The 17,364-nt window shown below is 44.2% G+C and overlaps 1 protein-coding gene across 2 annotated transcripts in view; it reads left to right on the plus strand.

Annotated features, from left to right (window-relative positions):
* The window catches only part of SMYD1 (SET and MYND domain containing 1), a 51,866-nt gene extending 35,605 nt beyond the window's left edge, over positions 1–16,261 (plus strand). For both annotated transcript variants that reach the window (XM_044294338.1, XM_044294345.1), the window contains 5 exons: positions 3,869–4,061; positions 6,686–6,778; positions 13,020–13,183; positions 13,329–13,497; positions 15,896–16,261. In XM_044294338.1, the coding sequence (XP_044150273.1) occupies positions 3,869–4,061; positions 6,686–6,778; positions 13,020–13,183; positions 13,329–13,497; positions 15,896–16,054 (778 nt within the window). In that variant the 3' untranslated portion in view covers positions 16,055–16,261. The remainder of the gene's footprint in view (positions 1–3,868; positions 4,062–6,685; positions 6,779–13,019; positions 13,184–13,328; positions 13,498–15,895) is intronic.
* The last annotated feature ends 1,103 nt before the right edge of the window (positions 16,262–17,364 follow it).

Here is a 17,364-nt window from a genome sequence, read left to right on the forward strand (position 1 = left end):
AGAGTCACGGCCACCTGAGAAGAGTCCTGGTTATCCATGAATTCCTGCTGTCCTGCCCACCTGCTGATGACTGACAGTCTTCTACCTAGTTTTCTCTCTTTATCTCTAGGAGAGATCTGCTAACCATCAGCAGATGGGCGATAGAGCAGGAGATTCTGAATAACCAGGACTCTTCTCAGGTAGATTTGACTCTTCTCAAGGCCTGGGCTGCAATGATTATGATGCTGGTTCTCGGCAACCACTTACTTTTAGCTCATGAGTGACACATCGCTGAGATCAGCATTTCTGTCACTATTTTATGCTGCCCTCAGTGAGGTTAGCATAAAGTTGATGACAGGTTCCCTTTAAGGAAAATAATAAATGTTATGTTTTAAATAAAACAATATGACCAGAAACAGGAACTAGATAGCCTCGGGCTATTGTAGGGAAAGCAGTAAATGTAGTTGAAGAGCTAAATTCATCTATTGGCTCATCAGAGTATCTCTCAGTGGAAACAGTGCCCAACCTCACTAGGGCCCAGAGTAATTCGCCCATCTGAAGTTGACAGTAGAGCAGATCTGCTGACGTTTCATCTTTTGGTTAGTCATGGAGCGCTACAAATCTTTGACTTTTCTTTTTTTGAATGGCATATTCCTTTGACCTCTTTACTTTGTATAATTTTCCATTTTGGTCATATATTTGGCATCATAAAGGAATGCCTTGTGAAATATAAAAAGACCACTTACCATAAAATGCTAATTGGCTGCTTGAGAATGACTATTTATTCAAAAATATAAATGTTGCCCAAATAAGATATCTGAGGTAACATGAGGATTGATCATGTTGTCCTATACACAGATGACTTCTTGCCCAGGTATTCTTGTACAAGACAAATGAGATGAACTTTGTCTCAATATACAGCATATTACATCTTTTTTAACCCAGAAAATTGGCATTTGTTAATGTTTTTCACATAAAGCTATTTGTATTTCTGGTATAGTGGTCTTTTAAATGCATGGTTCATAGAAACTGAAGGGAATTTTTTTTGTACAATGCATTCAGAAAGTCTTCAGAACATTTCATTTTTTTCACATTTTGTTAAGTTGCGACCTTATTCTAAAATAAAATTAATAAATAAAATCATTCTGCACTCAGTACCCCATAATGAGAAATTGAAAACAGAAATTTTTATTTTTTTCTAATTTATTGTAAATGAAAATTTTGCATGTACATTAGTATTCAGGGCCTTTGCTATGACACTTGAAACTTGACTCTGGGGACCTCTCATTTCTGTTGATCATCTTTAAGATGTTTCCAAGTCTTGATTGGAGTCCACCTGTGGCAAATTCAGTTGATTGGACATGATTTGGAAAGACCAAGCCATGAGGAGGAAAGATCTGCCTGAAGATATCAAAGACAGGTTTGTGTGGAGGCACAGAAGAATACAAAAAAATGTATTCTGCACTGAAAGTTCCCAAGAGCAAAGTGGCCACCATAATTCTTAGTGGAAGATGTTTGGAACAATCAGGACTCTTCCTAGAGCTGGATTCCCCACTAAACTAAGTAATCATGGGAGAAGGGCCTTGGTAAGAGATGTGACCAAGAACCTAATGGTCACTTTGACTCAGCTCCAAAGATCCTTTGCAGATGGAAGAAACTTCTAGATGGGTCAACCATCACTGCAGCACTTTAGCAAGCTTGGCTTTATGACAGAGTTGTCAGAAAGACTCCTTTCCTCATTAAAAGACACATGAAAGTCCATCTGGAGTTTGCAAAAAAGCACATAAAAGGTTTCTCAAACTGTGAGAAACAAAGTTCTGTTGTCTGAGAAAACCAAGATTTAACTTTTTGGCCTCAATTCTAAGCATCATGTCTGGAGGAAACCAGGCACTGCTCATTCTCACCAGCCCAATACCATCCCTACAGTGAAGCATGGTGGTAGCAGCATCATGCTGTGGGGGTGTTCTTCAGTGGCTGGGACAGGGAGACTGGTCAGAGTTGAGGGAAAGCTAAATGGAGCAATGTACAGAGATATTCTTAATGCAAACCTGATCCACAGTGTTCTGGACCTCAGACTGGGTCGAAGGTTCACCTATCAACAAGACAATGACCCTAAGCACACAGCCAGGACAACACAAAAGTGGCTTATGGAAACTCTGTGAATATCCTTGAGTGGCCTGGCCTGAGCCCTGACTTGAACCCAATCAAACATCTCTGGAGAGACCTAAAAATGGCTGTCCACTGATGGTCCCCATCCAACTTGACAGAACTTGAGAGGTTTTGCAGAGAAAATGAAATCTAGAAACTTCACAAATCCAGGTGTGCAAACCTTGCATCATACCCAAGAAGACTGAAGGCTGTAACCACTGCCAAAGGGGCTTCAACTAAGTAACATAGTTTGTAAGGCTGAAAAAAAGCTAGCAAAAAAACATGTGAGGTAAAAGTCATTTTTCCTCATTTTAGGGGGAAAAAATCTTTACCGAATCCAGTCAGGCAATCCGAATAACTCCTTAGAGTAAAAACTTTGAATACTGATGTCAATGCAAAATTTTACTTTTTCATTTTCAATAAATTAGCAAAGATTTCGAGCTTTCTATTTTTACTTTCTCATTAGGTTATTGAGTGCAGATTGATGGGGAAAAAAATTGTGAAAGAAATGAAAAGGTCTGAAGAATTTTCAGAATACACTGTGTAGCAGTCTAAGCCTATGTCAATAACATGCAATGGATGCAGCTACTGTATTTCATGGAAGAACCATATGCACCAACCAAGGCGTAACTTGAAACTTTTACTTCTGTATACCAGTTCTTGACATTACTAAAGATTGGTGTATCTTGGATAAAAGTTCCCCAACCAGTGTTTCCTAAAACATTGATTTTCATTGGAAACTGGTCAAGGCCTCCAAAGAATCAAGAGCTTATGTAGTGATGGAAACTGTCTTCAACTTGCTCAAAGATGCTTGGCGTGGGGTCAGACGGAGTAGTCAACAAATCTTGGCCCTAATAAAGAAAATCATTTACTCACCATTATACTAAGATGTTATGAAGTTGGAACAGGTGTGATGGTTTTACGTGAGCCTTCCTCTTTGGTAGTAAGGTTTCTGCCACTGTCCTAAATAATACATCAAGGTGCCTCCATTGAATGTGATGAGACGTTGAACTTCAAATCTGACATTCCTTCAATTACCAGTCTTTTCGATAGCTGTTGGCTTGGCAGGGTTGGAAAATGATGAGAAGACCAGATGTTAAAAGTAGAAGTACTTACACAAAATGTACTTATGCAAATTTTGCACATCATTAATCTTCTGTATTGAAAGAATGCATTACCACATGCACAATTAATAATAATAAAAATTATAACAACAATAATAATGTACAGTATATAAGATAACATTGGTTTTAATATGAAACATTTTGTAAACTGATGTCACAGTAATGAGTACTAATTATCTCACACTGTTTTTCTTTTGGTTAATCCTTTGTATTTCTGGACTCTTCTTATATTATATAAGAGTGAATGTATTTTTCATCCACCTCCTATGCTTTTTGAGCATGGTTAGTGTAAAAATTTTTGTGAAAAAAAACTATAAGAATTTTGCAAGACACAAAAGAAAATATCAGTTTCAAAGAAGTTCTAACCTATGCAATGACCTGAAGATGATGATGACTAAGATGATGACGATAATGGTTATGGTTTCGTCACATCGATGATGCATGGGTATCGAAGCATCAGACTAATACTCGTAACCTTGGTGCAGGGCCAGGAAACCTTTAGCACTCTAAAAGTTGTTGAAAGGTCAAGGAGTGTCAAACATTGCCTGGCCTGCACTGGGGGCATTTTCAAAACCTCTTTTTGAAATACTAATTGTTTTTTGCTTAATCAATGACAGAATTGAGCTTCGTTCCCTTGGAAAGATCAACAAAGGAGAGGAGCTTAGCGTCTCCTATGTCGACTTCCTAAATCTCAGTGAAGAGAGAAGGAAACAGCTGAAGAAGCAGTACTATTTTGACTGCACTTGTGAACATTGCACTAAAGGGACCAAGGATGATCTGTTACTGGCTGCCAAAGATGGGGAGAATAAGGTAAGTAAGCAGTCTTATTATTTATTTGGATCAGGGCCGTTTTAATGCATAGGTGTGCCCAGTCCAGAAATTGCATGACTCCCCCCCTTAGTGCCATTACACTGTAGTTATGTCCCCTTAGTGCTTCCTCACAGTAGTTATGCCCCCTTAGTTCCCCCGCACAGTAATTATGCTCCCTTACAGTAGGTAGGCCCCCTTACTTCCCCATCACAGTAGATACGCACCTTTAGTTCCCGTTTACAATAGTCTTGTCCCCTTAGTATCTCCTTACAGTGGTTATGCCCCCTTAGTGCCACCTTACAGTTGGTATGCCCACTTAGTGACACCTGACAGTAGTTATTCTCCTTTAGTGCCCCCTCACAGTAGTTATGCCCCACAAGAGTTACGCCCCCTTAGTATCCCTCAAAGTAGTTATGCCCCCATAGTGCCCCCTCAAAGTACTTATGCCACCTTACTTGCCTCTTACATTAGTAATGCCTCTTTACTGCCCTTCAGATCAGTTATGACCACTAAGTGCTCTCTTCACAATATTACTGTCCCCTTTTGTGACCCCTTACAGTAGTCCTCCCCCATTAATGCCCTTCACAACAGTATTACCCCCTTTGTGCCCCAGTAATGATGCCCTAATTTTAATAAAATAAAAAAGCACTACTCACCAAGCCTCATTTCCATGGTGAACAGAGCACATTCTCCCCTTACATGTGCTTCTCCTGCTCAGTGTACTTCATCCTTACTGCTGGGAAATGCACAGGCAAGGGAAATGGGAAGCAGGGAGCTCATGGTTCTTTGCTTCACTCTTATATTCAACTGTATCTGCATCTTCAGGGCGCAGATATAGTTGAAAGTGGGACATGCTGCATCCCGCGTCCCGCCGGATCCAAAATGATTGGGAAGAAGGTGTCATGTGAGCTGCCGCTGGTGGGTCCGGTGTAGTTGCACCATTTGGCCTTGATTTTCATTAACAATTTATTATAACATGATGGTGTAGGGTCAAATGTTGCAGTGCTGTCTGTGCCTGAGGTCACCTAAATTTCATTCTGCCACATATGTGAGAGATATACAGTACATACCATATAGGCAGCCAGTACCACTGTTTGGGACCCCTTGAGAGAAAGAAGGCCCATTTCTGCTTGGTGTCATCTGATGAGTGGTGAGAACTTGCATAGGGATGTGATTACCACAGATGGCACAATGTTAGGAAACATACGTAAATAGCTAGCTAGCTTTGACTTGATCCTGTGGAAGGCAAAAACACCTTTGAATGACATGTCAAAAAGTGGAAAAACATCCATCCGGTTCTCTGCTGGAAATCAGACAGATTCCTGGAACAAACTAGAAAGTGCTTAAATCATGAAAATGACTGAGTGACTGAGCAGCAATCCCATCCTTTCCTGCCATTTCGAGGAAGGAGGTAGACAGCAGTGGAGACCCAGGAACCATTGGAATGGCAATGGAGGGGTATTGGCAAGTTGAGCATAAGCTAATTAATTTTTTTAATAATTTGCAGGCCATTCCCAAGCTTTTTTATTGTTCTGAAATACCCCTTTAAAGAGGTTGTCCGGGATTGAGGACTTTGTTACATTAGTACAAGACAGACATACATATAACATACATCCATGTCCTACCTTTTCCACATGTTTCTGAAGCCTCATTTTCTTATAGGAAATTCTTCGCCGGAAGTGAAGTTTTCTTAGACTCAGTGACGTACCGGCTCCCTTGCAGGAGCGCTGAAGCCTCTTCTTCTGGCTGCTCAGGGAGCCTGGTGACGTCACCGGCACTGATGGGCGGGCTTTAGCGCTGTTCTAGCCAGTAAAACTGCTAGGGCAGCGCTAAAGCCCTCCCATCAGAGCCGGTGACGTCACCAAACACACTGCCGGGCGGAAGCCTCCGCCCGGCAGTGTGTTATTGTAAATAAAAGAGCCTTTGCCCTGCGCGATTTAGCACAGCGCAAAGGAGAGCATCGGAGCATGAACTGCTCCAATGCTCAAGTCAGGGGGGCTGTCGGGGTGAAAATAGAGGTTTGTCCGGGTTCAGCTCTGAACCCGAACAACCCCTTTAAGCTATGACAACTTCTCAAAAAGTTACTATTTTCTATGTTACAGCAGTTGGTTTATTGGGGTTGCCGGCAAGTATCCCAAGCTTAAATTGGACTATTTTCTGACATAATTGCAGTCTGTTGAGTCAGTGTCAGACTAGGGTTCCTTGGTCCCATCAGAGGAAATCATTCTTGGGGCCCAACCCCTACAGTATATCATCAATAATATCTAACGGTTTTGGAATCAAAGAATAAGACCTAAGTGGGAAATGATTATCCCAAAGGCATCTACAAATGTTTTCCTTCTCCTGGACCTTTGGGGTCTACTATTGAATCAGAGCCTGGGCCACCAGAGGATCCTCTGGTGGGCCAGACTGACCCTGGACTGAGTGGGCACAAGACACATTCTGCTGCATCCATTTTTCATTCTAAAAATGTAGCCTAATGAATTATGTGAGAATATTTATCAGAAAGATGAACTTATTGTAATGAATGGCTACCAAATTAGGGACATTTTTAAAAATTCTACATTTCCCAATACAGACTTTTACTGACAAGATAACTTACAGGATCTAATTTTATTTTGTAGCCTGCAGAAAATGTGGTGAAAGAAGTCATACAATTCTCAAAAAGTACCCTGGAGAAGATAGACAAAGCTAAGGCTGAAGGAGCTTACCATGAGGTGTGTATGATTTTTCTTATCGTCACTAATTTCATCTTCATTATGAAAGCATGAGTTACAGGGAAATTTTACTTAAAGGGGTTGTCCCATCTCATCATTGCCACTACAATGGGAGTTACGAAAACAGTAGAAGGCCGGCGTGGAGATGGGACAACTTCATAGTTGTCTAGCGGTGGGTGAAACCTTGTTATTTCCATAGTCCTGTGGAGTTATATGTTGTCACTTAGCATAAAACAGAATGCTGGAAACCCCCGTAGATGGGGGTAAGACTGTCCATACTGTGGGGATGTGCTCGTGGTAGGCTACGGTAGCGGCGGCAGTATTGAGGCAATCATAGACAGTCTTTGTGATACACTGTGACTTTATTCACACCAACGGCATAACAGGCAATGTGCAGACCACACAGGTGCATATCCACATAGTGCATAGAACAAAAGTCCTTCCATAGAAAATAAACAGCAGGTTTGAGTCACCTTGTTTTGGACAGACCACAGCAGTTCTGCAGGCTTCTAGGCTATCTGCCTTTGTCTCCCTCAGGCCAGAGCCCCTTCGGCTCGTAGCACCACAGGTCCCAGGGCTATCCTTCAATGTGTGCTGCGCCCAGACTCTCCTTCACCAGCACTGACTCTGTCTGTGTAAATCTCCAGCACAGCAAGACACACCCCACCCCCATCATCAGCAGGCTGGGTTCTTTAAAGGCCCAGCTCCACCAAAAACCTGGGCTGGACGTGGGGAACAGTAAGAACCGGCCCGGACACGCTGCGCCAGCAGCATTCGCCGCTGTAACCGCAATGATCCGGTTCTTACTCCACCGAGGCCAGGACCTCTGGTGGCACGTATCGTCCGTCCATTATTATTCCGGGGACTCTCCTACATATCCCCCCCCTTTGTTCAGCCCTGAGGGCTTGAACATACCGTTCAAGCCTGAGGGGGTGAACACACGCACAGCAGTGTACCCGGGACAGGGCATCTGCGTTCCCCTGTAAGCGGCCGGCCCTGTGCTCAACAGTGAACTTAAAGTTCTGGAGGGACAAGAACCACCTGGTAACCCGAGCGCTCCCCTCCTTAGCCCGACTCATCCACTGGAGAGGGGAGTGGTCGGTCACCAGACGGAACCTTCTCCCCAGAAGGTAATATCTGAGAGACTCGAGTGCCCACTTGATGGCGAGGCACTCTCTCTCCACAATGCTATACCGGGTTTCTGCTGGGGTAAGCTTGCGGCTTAGAAAAACCACGGGGTGCTCTTCCCCGTTGAGCTCTTGGGAAAGCACAGCCCCTAGTCCTACTCCCGAGGCATCCGTTTGAACTACAAACTCCCTCTTGAAGTCGGGCGTCACCAGAACTGGGGACTCACATAGGGCCGACTTCAAACGGGAGAACGCCTCCTCCTCCTTCTCCCCCCAGCGAACCATCACCGACTTTCTACCCTTCAAGAGGCCGGTTAACGGGGCTGCCAAGGTGGCAAAATGGGGAATGAACCTCATGTAGTACCCAATCAGGCCCAAAAATGACCGTACTTGCTTGGACGTACGAGGCCTGGGCCAATTCCGGATTGCTTCAACTTTATTCACTTGGGGCCTAATGACTCCGCGTCCAATCACATACCCAAAATAGCGAGCTTCCTCTAGTCCCACCGAGCATTTTTTTGGGGTTGGCAGTTAACCCCGCCTTCCTTAGAGAATCTATCACTGCCTGAAGTTTTGACAAATGACCCTCCCAGTCTGGGCTAAACACGACTATATCATCCAGATACGCGGAGGTATACTGGTGATGGGGCTTGAGGACGACATCCATCAGACGCTGGAACGTAGCCGGAGCGCCATGCAACCCAAAAGGCAACACCCTATACTGAAAAAGCCCCTCCGGGGTGACAAAGGCCGTCTTCTCCTTTGCCGCCTCCGTCAGAGGTACCTGCCAGTAGCCCTTCGTGAGATCTAGGATCGAAAAATACCGGGCTTTTCCCAGCCGCTCTATCAACTCGTCTACCCGAGGCATGGGATAGGCATCAAATTTTGATACCTCATTCAATTTCCTAAAATCATTACAGAACCGTAATGAACCATCCGGTTTGGGAATAAGGACAATCGGGCTAGCCCACTCGCTCTTTGACTCTTCTATGACCCCTAGACGTAGCATCGATCTTACCTCCTGCGAAATGGCCTGTCGCCGAGCCTCCGGTACTCGGTATGGTCTTAGGCGGACTTTCACCCGGGGCTCAGTGACAATGTCATGCTCGATCAAGGTGGTACGTCCAGGAAGGTCAGAGAATACGTCCCTATTCCGACTAACAAATTCTTTCACCTCTTGTGCTTGTTTGGTCGACAGTCCGTCCCCTATCGTCACCCCAGCGGCGTTCTCCGGAACACCTGGTGACCCCGGGTCACTCCCTGACGTCCCGACAGAGGGCGGGCTGTCTGCAAACAAATTCTCTCTGTCTCTCCAAGGTTTTAGTAGATTCACATGATATACCTGTTCGGGCTTCCGCCTCCCTGGCTGGTATATCCTGTAATCAACTGGGCCCACCTTCTCCTTAACTTCATAGGGTCCTTGCCACCGGGCCAAGAATTTACTCTCGACCGTGGGCACGAGTACAAGAACTCGGTCCCCCGGGTGAAATGTCCTTACCCGGGCGGTTCGGTTATATACCCGACTCTGGGCCAGTTGTGCCGCTTCCATGTGCTCACGGACGATCGGCAACACGACCCCTATTCGGTCCTGCATTTTTCCTATGTGCTCTATCACACTTTTATGAGGCGTAGGCTGTTGCTCCCATGCTTCCTTAGCGATATCCAGTAGCCCACGGGGATGTCGCCCATATAACAACTCAAAGGGCGAGAACCCCGTGGACGCCTGGGGCACTTCCCGTACCGCAAACAAAACATAGGGCAACAGTAAGTCCCAATCTCTCCCGTCCTTAGCCACGACTCTTTTTAGCATGGACTTCAGGGTCTTATTAAACCGTTCTACTAACCCATCGGTTTGGGGATGGTAGACGGACGTGTGCAGGTGTTTAATATTTAATAGCTTACACAATTCCTTTGTTATTTTGGACATAAAGGGTGTCCCCTGGTCCGTCAGAATCTCCTTTGGTATCCCCACCCGGGCAAACATACTCATGAGCTCTTTAGCTATTACCTTGGCCGACGTATGGCGCAATGGGACCGCCTCCGGATAGCGAGTGGCATAGTCTAACACTACCAGGATGTGTTGGTGACCTCGGGCTGACTTAATAATGGGGCCTACCAGATCCGTGGCGATCCTTTCGAAGGGCACCTCTATAATGGGCATAGGTACCAGTGGACTGCGATACTGAGGTTGGGGGCTAGTCAGCTGACACACTGGACAGGACTGACAGAACCTCCGGACTTCCTCATATATCCCAGGCCAATAGAACCGTTGTAGAATTCGCTCCAGCGTTTTCTTAACCCCCAGATGACCACCCAACACATGCGCATGCGCTAAATCCAAGACCATTCGCCGGTAAGGCTGGGGCACCACCAGTTGTTCCACCACCTCCTGCCTCACCTTATCTACCCTATATAACAGGTCCTGGTTATAGGCCAGGTGAGGAAATACGGTATCGGCGCCGGGACGCTGGGCAACACCATTAACCACCGACACACCTTCTCTAGCCCGCAATAACGTCGAATCCTGGAGCTGTGCGGTCCCGAAGGTTTCTCGGGGTACCTCCAGATCCAGGATGGACAAACTTTCTACTGTCTCACCCGCCAATACTTCTAGGGGAAACCGGTCAGGGTTACACTCTACCTCCTCTACGGTGACCCCTACAGCTGGGGCCCCTGCCTCGGGGTCCTCGGGCTCGGGACCTGGACATTTTCCTTCCCCATAGGTAGGCAACCCGTTCCTCCACAAAGTCCAGAACAGGGGAAAGTCCCTCCCCAATATTGCGGCATAAGGGAGCCGTCTCCCCACCCCGACGACATGTGGTACCTCCTTTCCACACACTGCCAGGGTAACCTTAGTGGTGGGATACTCCCTGCGATCCCCATGTATACAGACAATTGTAAGGGTTCGCCTTTCTGGGAGTTTTTCCGTTACCAGCGACTCATGGACCAGAGTTACCAGGCTCCCAGAGTCCAGCAGGGCCTGCACGGAGTGTCCATTAACAACGACATCACACACCGGAGGGTTGTCCGCCGCCAGCAGGGGGTCAGCTATATACACCGGTTGGGCATAAAAAGAGGACCGGCGAGCGAACCCGCAGTCCATGGGTTCGGATGCCCTAGGGCAGTTGGATGCCACATGTCCCCAGTCCTGACAATGCCAACATCTGATCCTCGCAGCCTCCCTCCTCCCCAGGACTGGAGATCCACTCCCCTCCTTATGTGGTGGGATCCCTTTTTCAGGATCCCGGGTCGGCAGCGGGGGCTGACGTGACTTCGGTAGTACCGCTGAGTCCCGCACCAAATCCTGAGTGGCCATATACCTCTCCACCAGGCTAACCAGTTGTTCCAGGTTGCCTGGATCGCCTTGTCCCACCCAGCGCTGTATGGCTCTCGGGAGGGTACGCACGAACCTGTCGACCACGACCCTTTCAACCATCTGAGAAGTGCTCAATATTTCAGGCTGAAGCCATTTTTTTACTAGGTGAAGTAAGTCATAGGCTTGTGACCGGGCGGGTCGGGACTCGGCAAACACCCACTGACACACCCTGTGCGCTCGCACATAGGTGTTTACCCCCAACCTGGCCAACACCTCAGCTTTTAGCCTCTCATAGTCCTTGGCCTCATCGCAGCTGAGGTCAAAATAGGCCTTTTGAGCGTCCCCCACCAGAAAAGGCGCCACCACCTCGGCCCACTGCTCCAACGGCAGCCTCTCTTGCTCCACGGTTCTTTCGAATACCATCAGGAATGCCTCTATATCATCTCCCGGACCCATTTTCCTCAGGGCGGATCGGACTTTGTCCCTGGCGGTAGACCCAGTCGGGGTTGTCGCAGTTGAAACTCCTTGCAGGGATGTTTGCACCGACTCTTGCATGGCTACCAGCTGCTGCATTAGGAGATTGTTTGTTTGCTGCTGTGCACACATAGCCTCCCCATGTCTTTTTTGCTGTAGCTCATTACTTTCCCTCTGAGCCTGCAATGCCTGTTGCTGCTGTACATTACTCTGAATCAGGTGCTTAATGGCCTCCTCCATCTTGTCAGGAACCATAAAACTTGCAGGCCTGATATATGACATGCAGTCCAACACAACTCTTGCCTCAGGCCTGCCTCACTGCAGGAATGCCCGCTCCAAGCCACCAATTGTGGGGATGTGCTCGTGGTAGGCTACGGTAGTGGCGGCAGTATTGAGGCAATCATAGACAGTCTTTGTGATACACTGTGACTTTATTCACACCAACGGCATAACAGGCAATGTGCAGACCACACAGGTGCATATCCACATAGTGCATAGAACAAAAGTCCTTCCATAGAAAATAAACAGCAGGTTTGAGTCACCTTGTTTTGGACAGACCACAGCAGTTCTGCAGGCTTCTAGGCTATCTGCCTTTGTCTCCCTCAGGCCAGAGCCCCTTCGGCTCGTAGCACCACAGGTCCCAGGGCTATCCTTCAATGTGTGCTGCGCCCAGACTCTCCTTCACCAGCACTGACTCTGTCTGTGGAAATCTCCAGCACAGCAAGACACACCCCACCCCCATCATCAGCAGGCTGGGTTCTTTAAAGGCCCAGCTCCACCAAAAACCTGGGCTGGACGTGGGGAACAGTAAGAACTGGCCCGGACACGCTGCGCCAGCAGCATTCGCCGCTGTAACCGCAATGATCCGGTTCTTACTCCACCGAGGCCAGGACCTCTGGTGGCACGTATCGTCCGTCCATTATTATTCCGGGGACTCTCCTACAATACACATTAGAAAGCTGTCAGCTGAGTGGTCAACAGCTATCTCTCCAGACCCCCCAAATGACTGACTGTACATGTGTTCCAAATGGGAAAGGGGGTAAGTCGCTATCAAACCTCTGGTAGTGGCTTATACCCCATGAGATCATGTTGAATTCTAACTGCCTAATCCTTCTATCTTCTAACATCTACCATCAGGGCAGAGTAAGGAGGCCACCATAAACACTGTATGGTCTGTCAGTCCAACCAAGATCAGCAAGTTTATAATTAGTCTAAAGTGTATGACCAGTTCAAGTTCTCTTGTGCATGGCCACTTTAAAGGGTATTACAGCTTTTAGATATTTATGATCTATCCTCCAGAAACATTTCTATATTTTGGTGACAGGTGGTGAAGCTTTGTCGTGAATGTCTCAAGAGGCAGGAACCTGTCTTAGCAGACACCAATATTTACATGCTGCAAATCCTGAGCATAGCCTCTGAGGTACTGTCCTATCTCCAGATGTTTGAGGAAGCTGCCGAGAATGCCAAGAAGAAGGTGGATGGTTACTTGTAAGTAATTAAAGTTCAAGATACAAGTAAATAAGGGATTGACAGATGTCAAAAGAAACCTGAAAATGTTTACAATATGCTATTTTATAGTATACAAGCAGATAGAGAGAGGTGTTATAATTAATGATCCCCCATTTTCCAACAGGAAAATATACCATCCAAACAATGCCCAGCTTGGGATGGCGATAATGAGGGCTGGAGTCACACACTGGCATGCCGGACTCATTGAAGTTGGTCACGGGATGATCTGTAAAGCTTTTGCTGTCCTCTTAATTACTCATGGACCTACTCATCCTATTACCAAAGATCTGGAGGTAAGTAGAATACATCTTTCACTAAGTTCTATATACAATTTAAGGATTGAGGAGCAAATCCTTGTACATAGGAGCAGTATTATAGTAGTTATATTCTTGTACATAGGAGCAGTATTACAGTAGTTATATTCTTGTACATAGGAGCAGTATTACAGTAGTTATATTATTGTACATAGGAGCAGTATTATAGTAGTTATATTCTTGTACATAGGAGCAGTATTATAGTATGTATATTCCTGTACATAGGAGCAGTATTATAGTAGTTATATTCTTGTACATAGGAGCAGTATTATAGTAGTTATATTCTTGTACATAGGAGCAGTATTATAGTATGTATATTCCTGTACATAGGAGCAGTATTATAGTAGTTATATTCTTGTACATAGGAGACAGTATTATAGTAGTTATATCCTTGTACATAGGAGCAGTATTATAGTAGTTATATTCTTGTACATAGGAGCAGTATTATAGCAGTTATATTCTTGTACATAGGAGACAGTATTATAGTAGTTATATCCTTGTACATAGGAGCAGTATTATAGTAGTTATATTCTTGTACATAGGAGCAGTATTATAGCAGTTATATTCTTGTACATAGGAGACAGTATTATAGTAGTTATATCCTTGTACATAGGAGGCAGTATTATAGTAGTTATATCCTTGTACATAGGAGCAGTATTATAGTAGTTATATTCTTGTACATAGGAGCAGTATTATAGCAGTTATATTCTTGTACATAGGATCAGTGTTATAGTAGATATATTCTTGTACATAGGAGCAGTATTATAGTAGTTATATTCTTGTACATAGGAGCAGTATTATAGTATGTATATTCCTGTACATAGGAGCAGTATTATAGTAGTTATATTCTTGTACATAGGAGACAGTATTATAGTAGTTATATTCTTGTACATAGGAGCAGTGTTATAGTAGTTATATTCCTGTACATAGGAGCAGCATTATAGTAGTTATATTCTTGTACATAAGAGCAGTACTATAGTAGTTATAGTCTTGTACATAGGAGCAGTATTATAGCAGTTATATTCTTGTACATAGGAGCAGTATTATACTAGTTATATTCTTGTACATAGGAGCAGTATTATAGTAGTTATATTCTTGTACATAGGAGCAGTATTATAGTAGTTATATTCCTGTACATAGGAGCAGTATTATAGTAGTTATATTCTTGTACATAGGAGCAGTATTATAGTAGTTATATTCTTGTACATAGGAGCAGTATTATAGTAGTTATATTCTTGTGCATAGGAGCAGTATTATAGTAGTTATATTCTTGTACATAGGAGCAGTGTTATAGTAGTTATATTCTGTACATAGGAGCAGTATTATAGTCGTTATATTCTTGTACATAGGAGCAGTATTATAGTAGTTATATTCTTGTACATAGGAGCAGTATTATAGTAGTTACATTCCTGTACATAGGAGCAGTATTATAGTAGTTATATTCTTGTACATAGGAGGCAGTATTATAGCAGTTATATTCTTGTACATAGGAGGCTGTATTCTAGTAGTTCTATTCTTGTACATAGGAGGCAGTATTATAGTAGTTCTATTCTTGTACATAGGAGCAGTATTATAGTAGATATATTCTTGTACATAGGAGCAGTATTATAGTAGTTATATTCTTGTACATAGGAGGCAGTATTATAGTAGTTATATTCTTGTACATGGAAGCAGTATTATAGTAGTTATATTCTTGTACATAGGGGCAGTATTATAGTAGTTATAGTCTTGTACATAGGAGGCAGTATTATAGTAGTTATATTCTTGTACATAGGAGCAGTATTATAGTAGTTATATTCTTGTACATAGGAGCAGTATTATAGTAGTTATATTCTTGTACATAGGGGCAGTATTATAGTAGTTATAGTCTTGTACATAGGAGCAGTATTATAGTAGTTATATTCTTGTACATAGGAGCAGTATTATAGTAGTTATAGTCTTGTACATAGGAGCAGTATTATAGTAGTTATATTCTTGTACATAGGAGCACTATTATAGTAGTTATATTCTTGTACATAGGAGGCAGTATTATAGTAGTTATATTCTTGTACATAGGAGCAGTATTATAGTAGTTATATTCTTGTACATAGGAGGCAGTATTATAGTAGTTATATTCTTGTACATAGGAGCACTATTATAATAGTTATAGTCTTATAGATAGGAGCAGCATTATCATAGTTATATTCTTGCTCATAGGAGGCAATTTAGGAGGGTTCTGTTATGGCTATAGGTCATATATCATATATCCAAACCATGGGACTATCCTCTGACTATTCATTTTGCATATTATAGAAAGCATTGCGTTGGTTGTTATAGGGGAGAATGTTACCCAATGATTTCTTGTGCATACTCAGTGGTAACATCTGTCTCTCTATAGGCGATGCGTGCACAGACAGAGATGGAGCTGAGGATGTTCCAGGAGAATGAATTTGTCTATTACAAGATGAGAGAAGCCGCTCTCTCCAACAAACCCTTTCAAGTTATGGAAGAGCCAAATAACGAGGCCGCACCAAACATCTTCCATAAGAAACCATAGACAGGCATGATAGCCTCATTCCTCTAACCCTTCAATCCACCCCAACCAGAGCCCAGTAATTTCCAGTCCACAGTGAAGAATGTATCACAATGAGAAGATATATATTTATAATGGCTCGATCTGTTTGAAGTTTTATGATATATCTGAAGCCAATGTCTGTAAATGATAAATTGACGTATTCATCTCTGAATAAAAACTGTGTGTATATTTCTAGTCTCGGGAATAGCTTCTGGTTGTATAACAGATGCAAACTAGGCATCAGCCTAGGGGCTGGCAGTGCACCTGGGCTGCACAGAAGGGAGTGTGTTTATTTTATCTACATTGCTGCTATGGGCACTAAGAGTACCTGTCACTATGATGGACCTATAAAATAGAGGTTAATTAAGTATACTAGTGGGCGCAATGGGGTGCCATATGAGTCAGAGGCCCAGGAAAGTATCGTATCCATGATTCTGTTTCTAAGGAATCACAGAACGTATGTCATATGATTCCTTTGAGAACTGCCAACTGGCTAAGAGTGACATCATAGAACCAGGAAGAGGTTTCTTTGTTGCCCCTTCCACCCTCATCTGACCCTTTTGGGGGCTGTTTAGCGGATGTCATTATACTCACTTGTATAGTTCTCTTATAGAGTACTATGCTCTAATTTTAAGAAGTCTGTAATAGAGTATGGTGCCCTTTAAGAACCATACATTTCCTCATAGGAAAAAGGGATATGGGTTAACGGTTAGATCTACAAAGACTGAGCAGACTGGCTTCACATTATGGGACAAAGCACTAACATGAGGATATAAGAAACTATTAAATGGGTATTCCAGTGCCTGGCTGCACAGGGTTAAAAAAAGAGTAGAAATTATAGTCATATTTCCGATCCCCTGCCGCTGTTCCGACTGTGCTGTAGTCCCTGCTGCTCTGCACTTCCTGCTGACATTTCGACACAGCAGGGAATGGCTGGGAATGCTGCTCCGCCAATCACTGGCTGAGGCAGGTTATCACTGCCGTCGGTGGTCGGCTGAGCAGCATTCCCAGCCATTTCCTGCTGTGTCCAGACGTCAGCTGGAAGTGCGGAGCAGCGGGGACGCCAGCACAATCAGAATGGCAGCAGCGGAGAATTGGGGAGGTGAGTATAAGCTCGATTTCTTTTTTGCACCATGCGCAGCAAGGGGAAAAGGTTTGTTTTGCACTGGAGTACCTCTTTAATTTATCTTTGGACACCTTTTTAAAAGGGGTGTCTCCAGCGTGCTACAGTGCGTCCATAGTTCAGGAAAGTCAATTTTTAATAAGAGCTTATCCAGTTAAGAGGGTCCCAG

The sequence above is a fragment of the Bufo gargarizans genome, chromosome 1 (assembly GCF_014858855.1).
Source record: "Bufo gargarizans isolate SCDJY-AF-19 chromosome 1, ASM1485885v1, whole genome shotgun sequence".
NCBI classification, from domain to species: domain Eukaryota; kingdom Metazoa; phylum Chordata; class Amphibia; order Anura; family Bufonidae; genus Bufo; species Bufo gargarizans.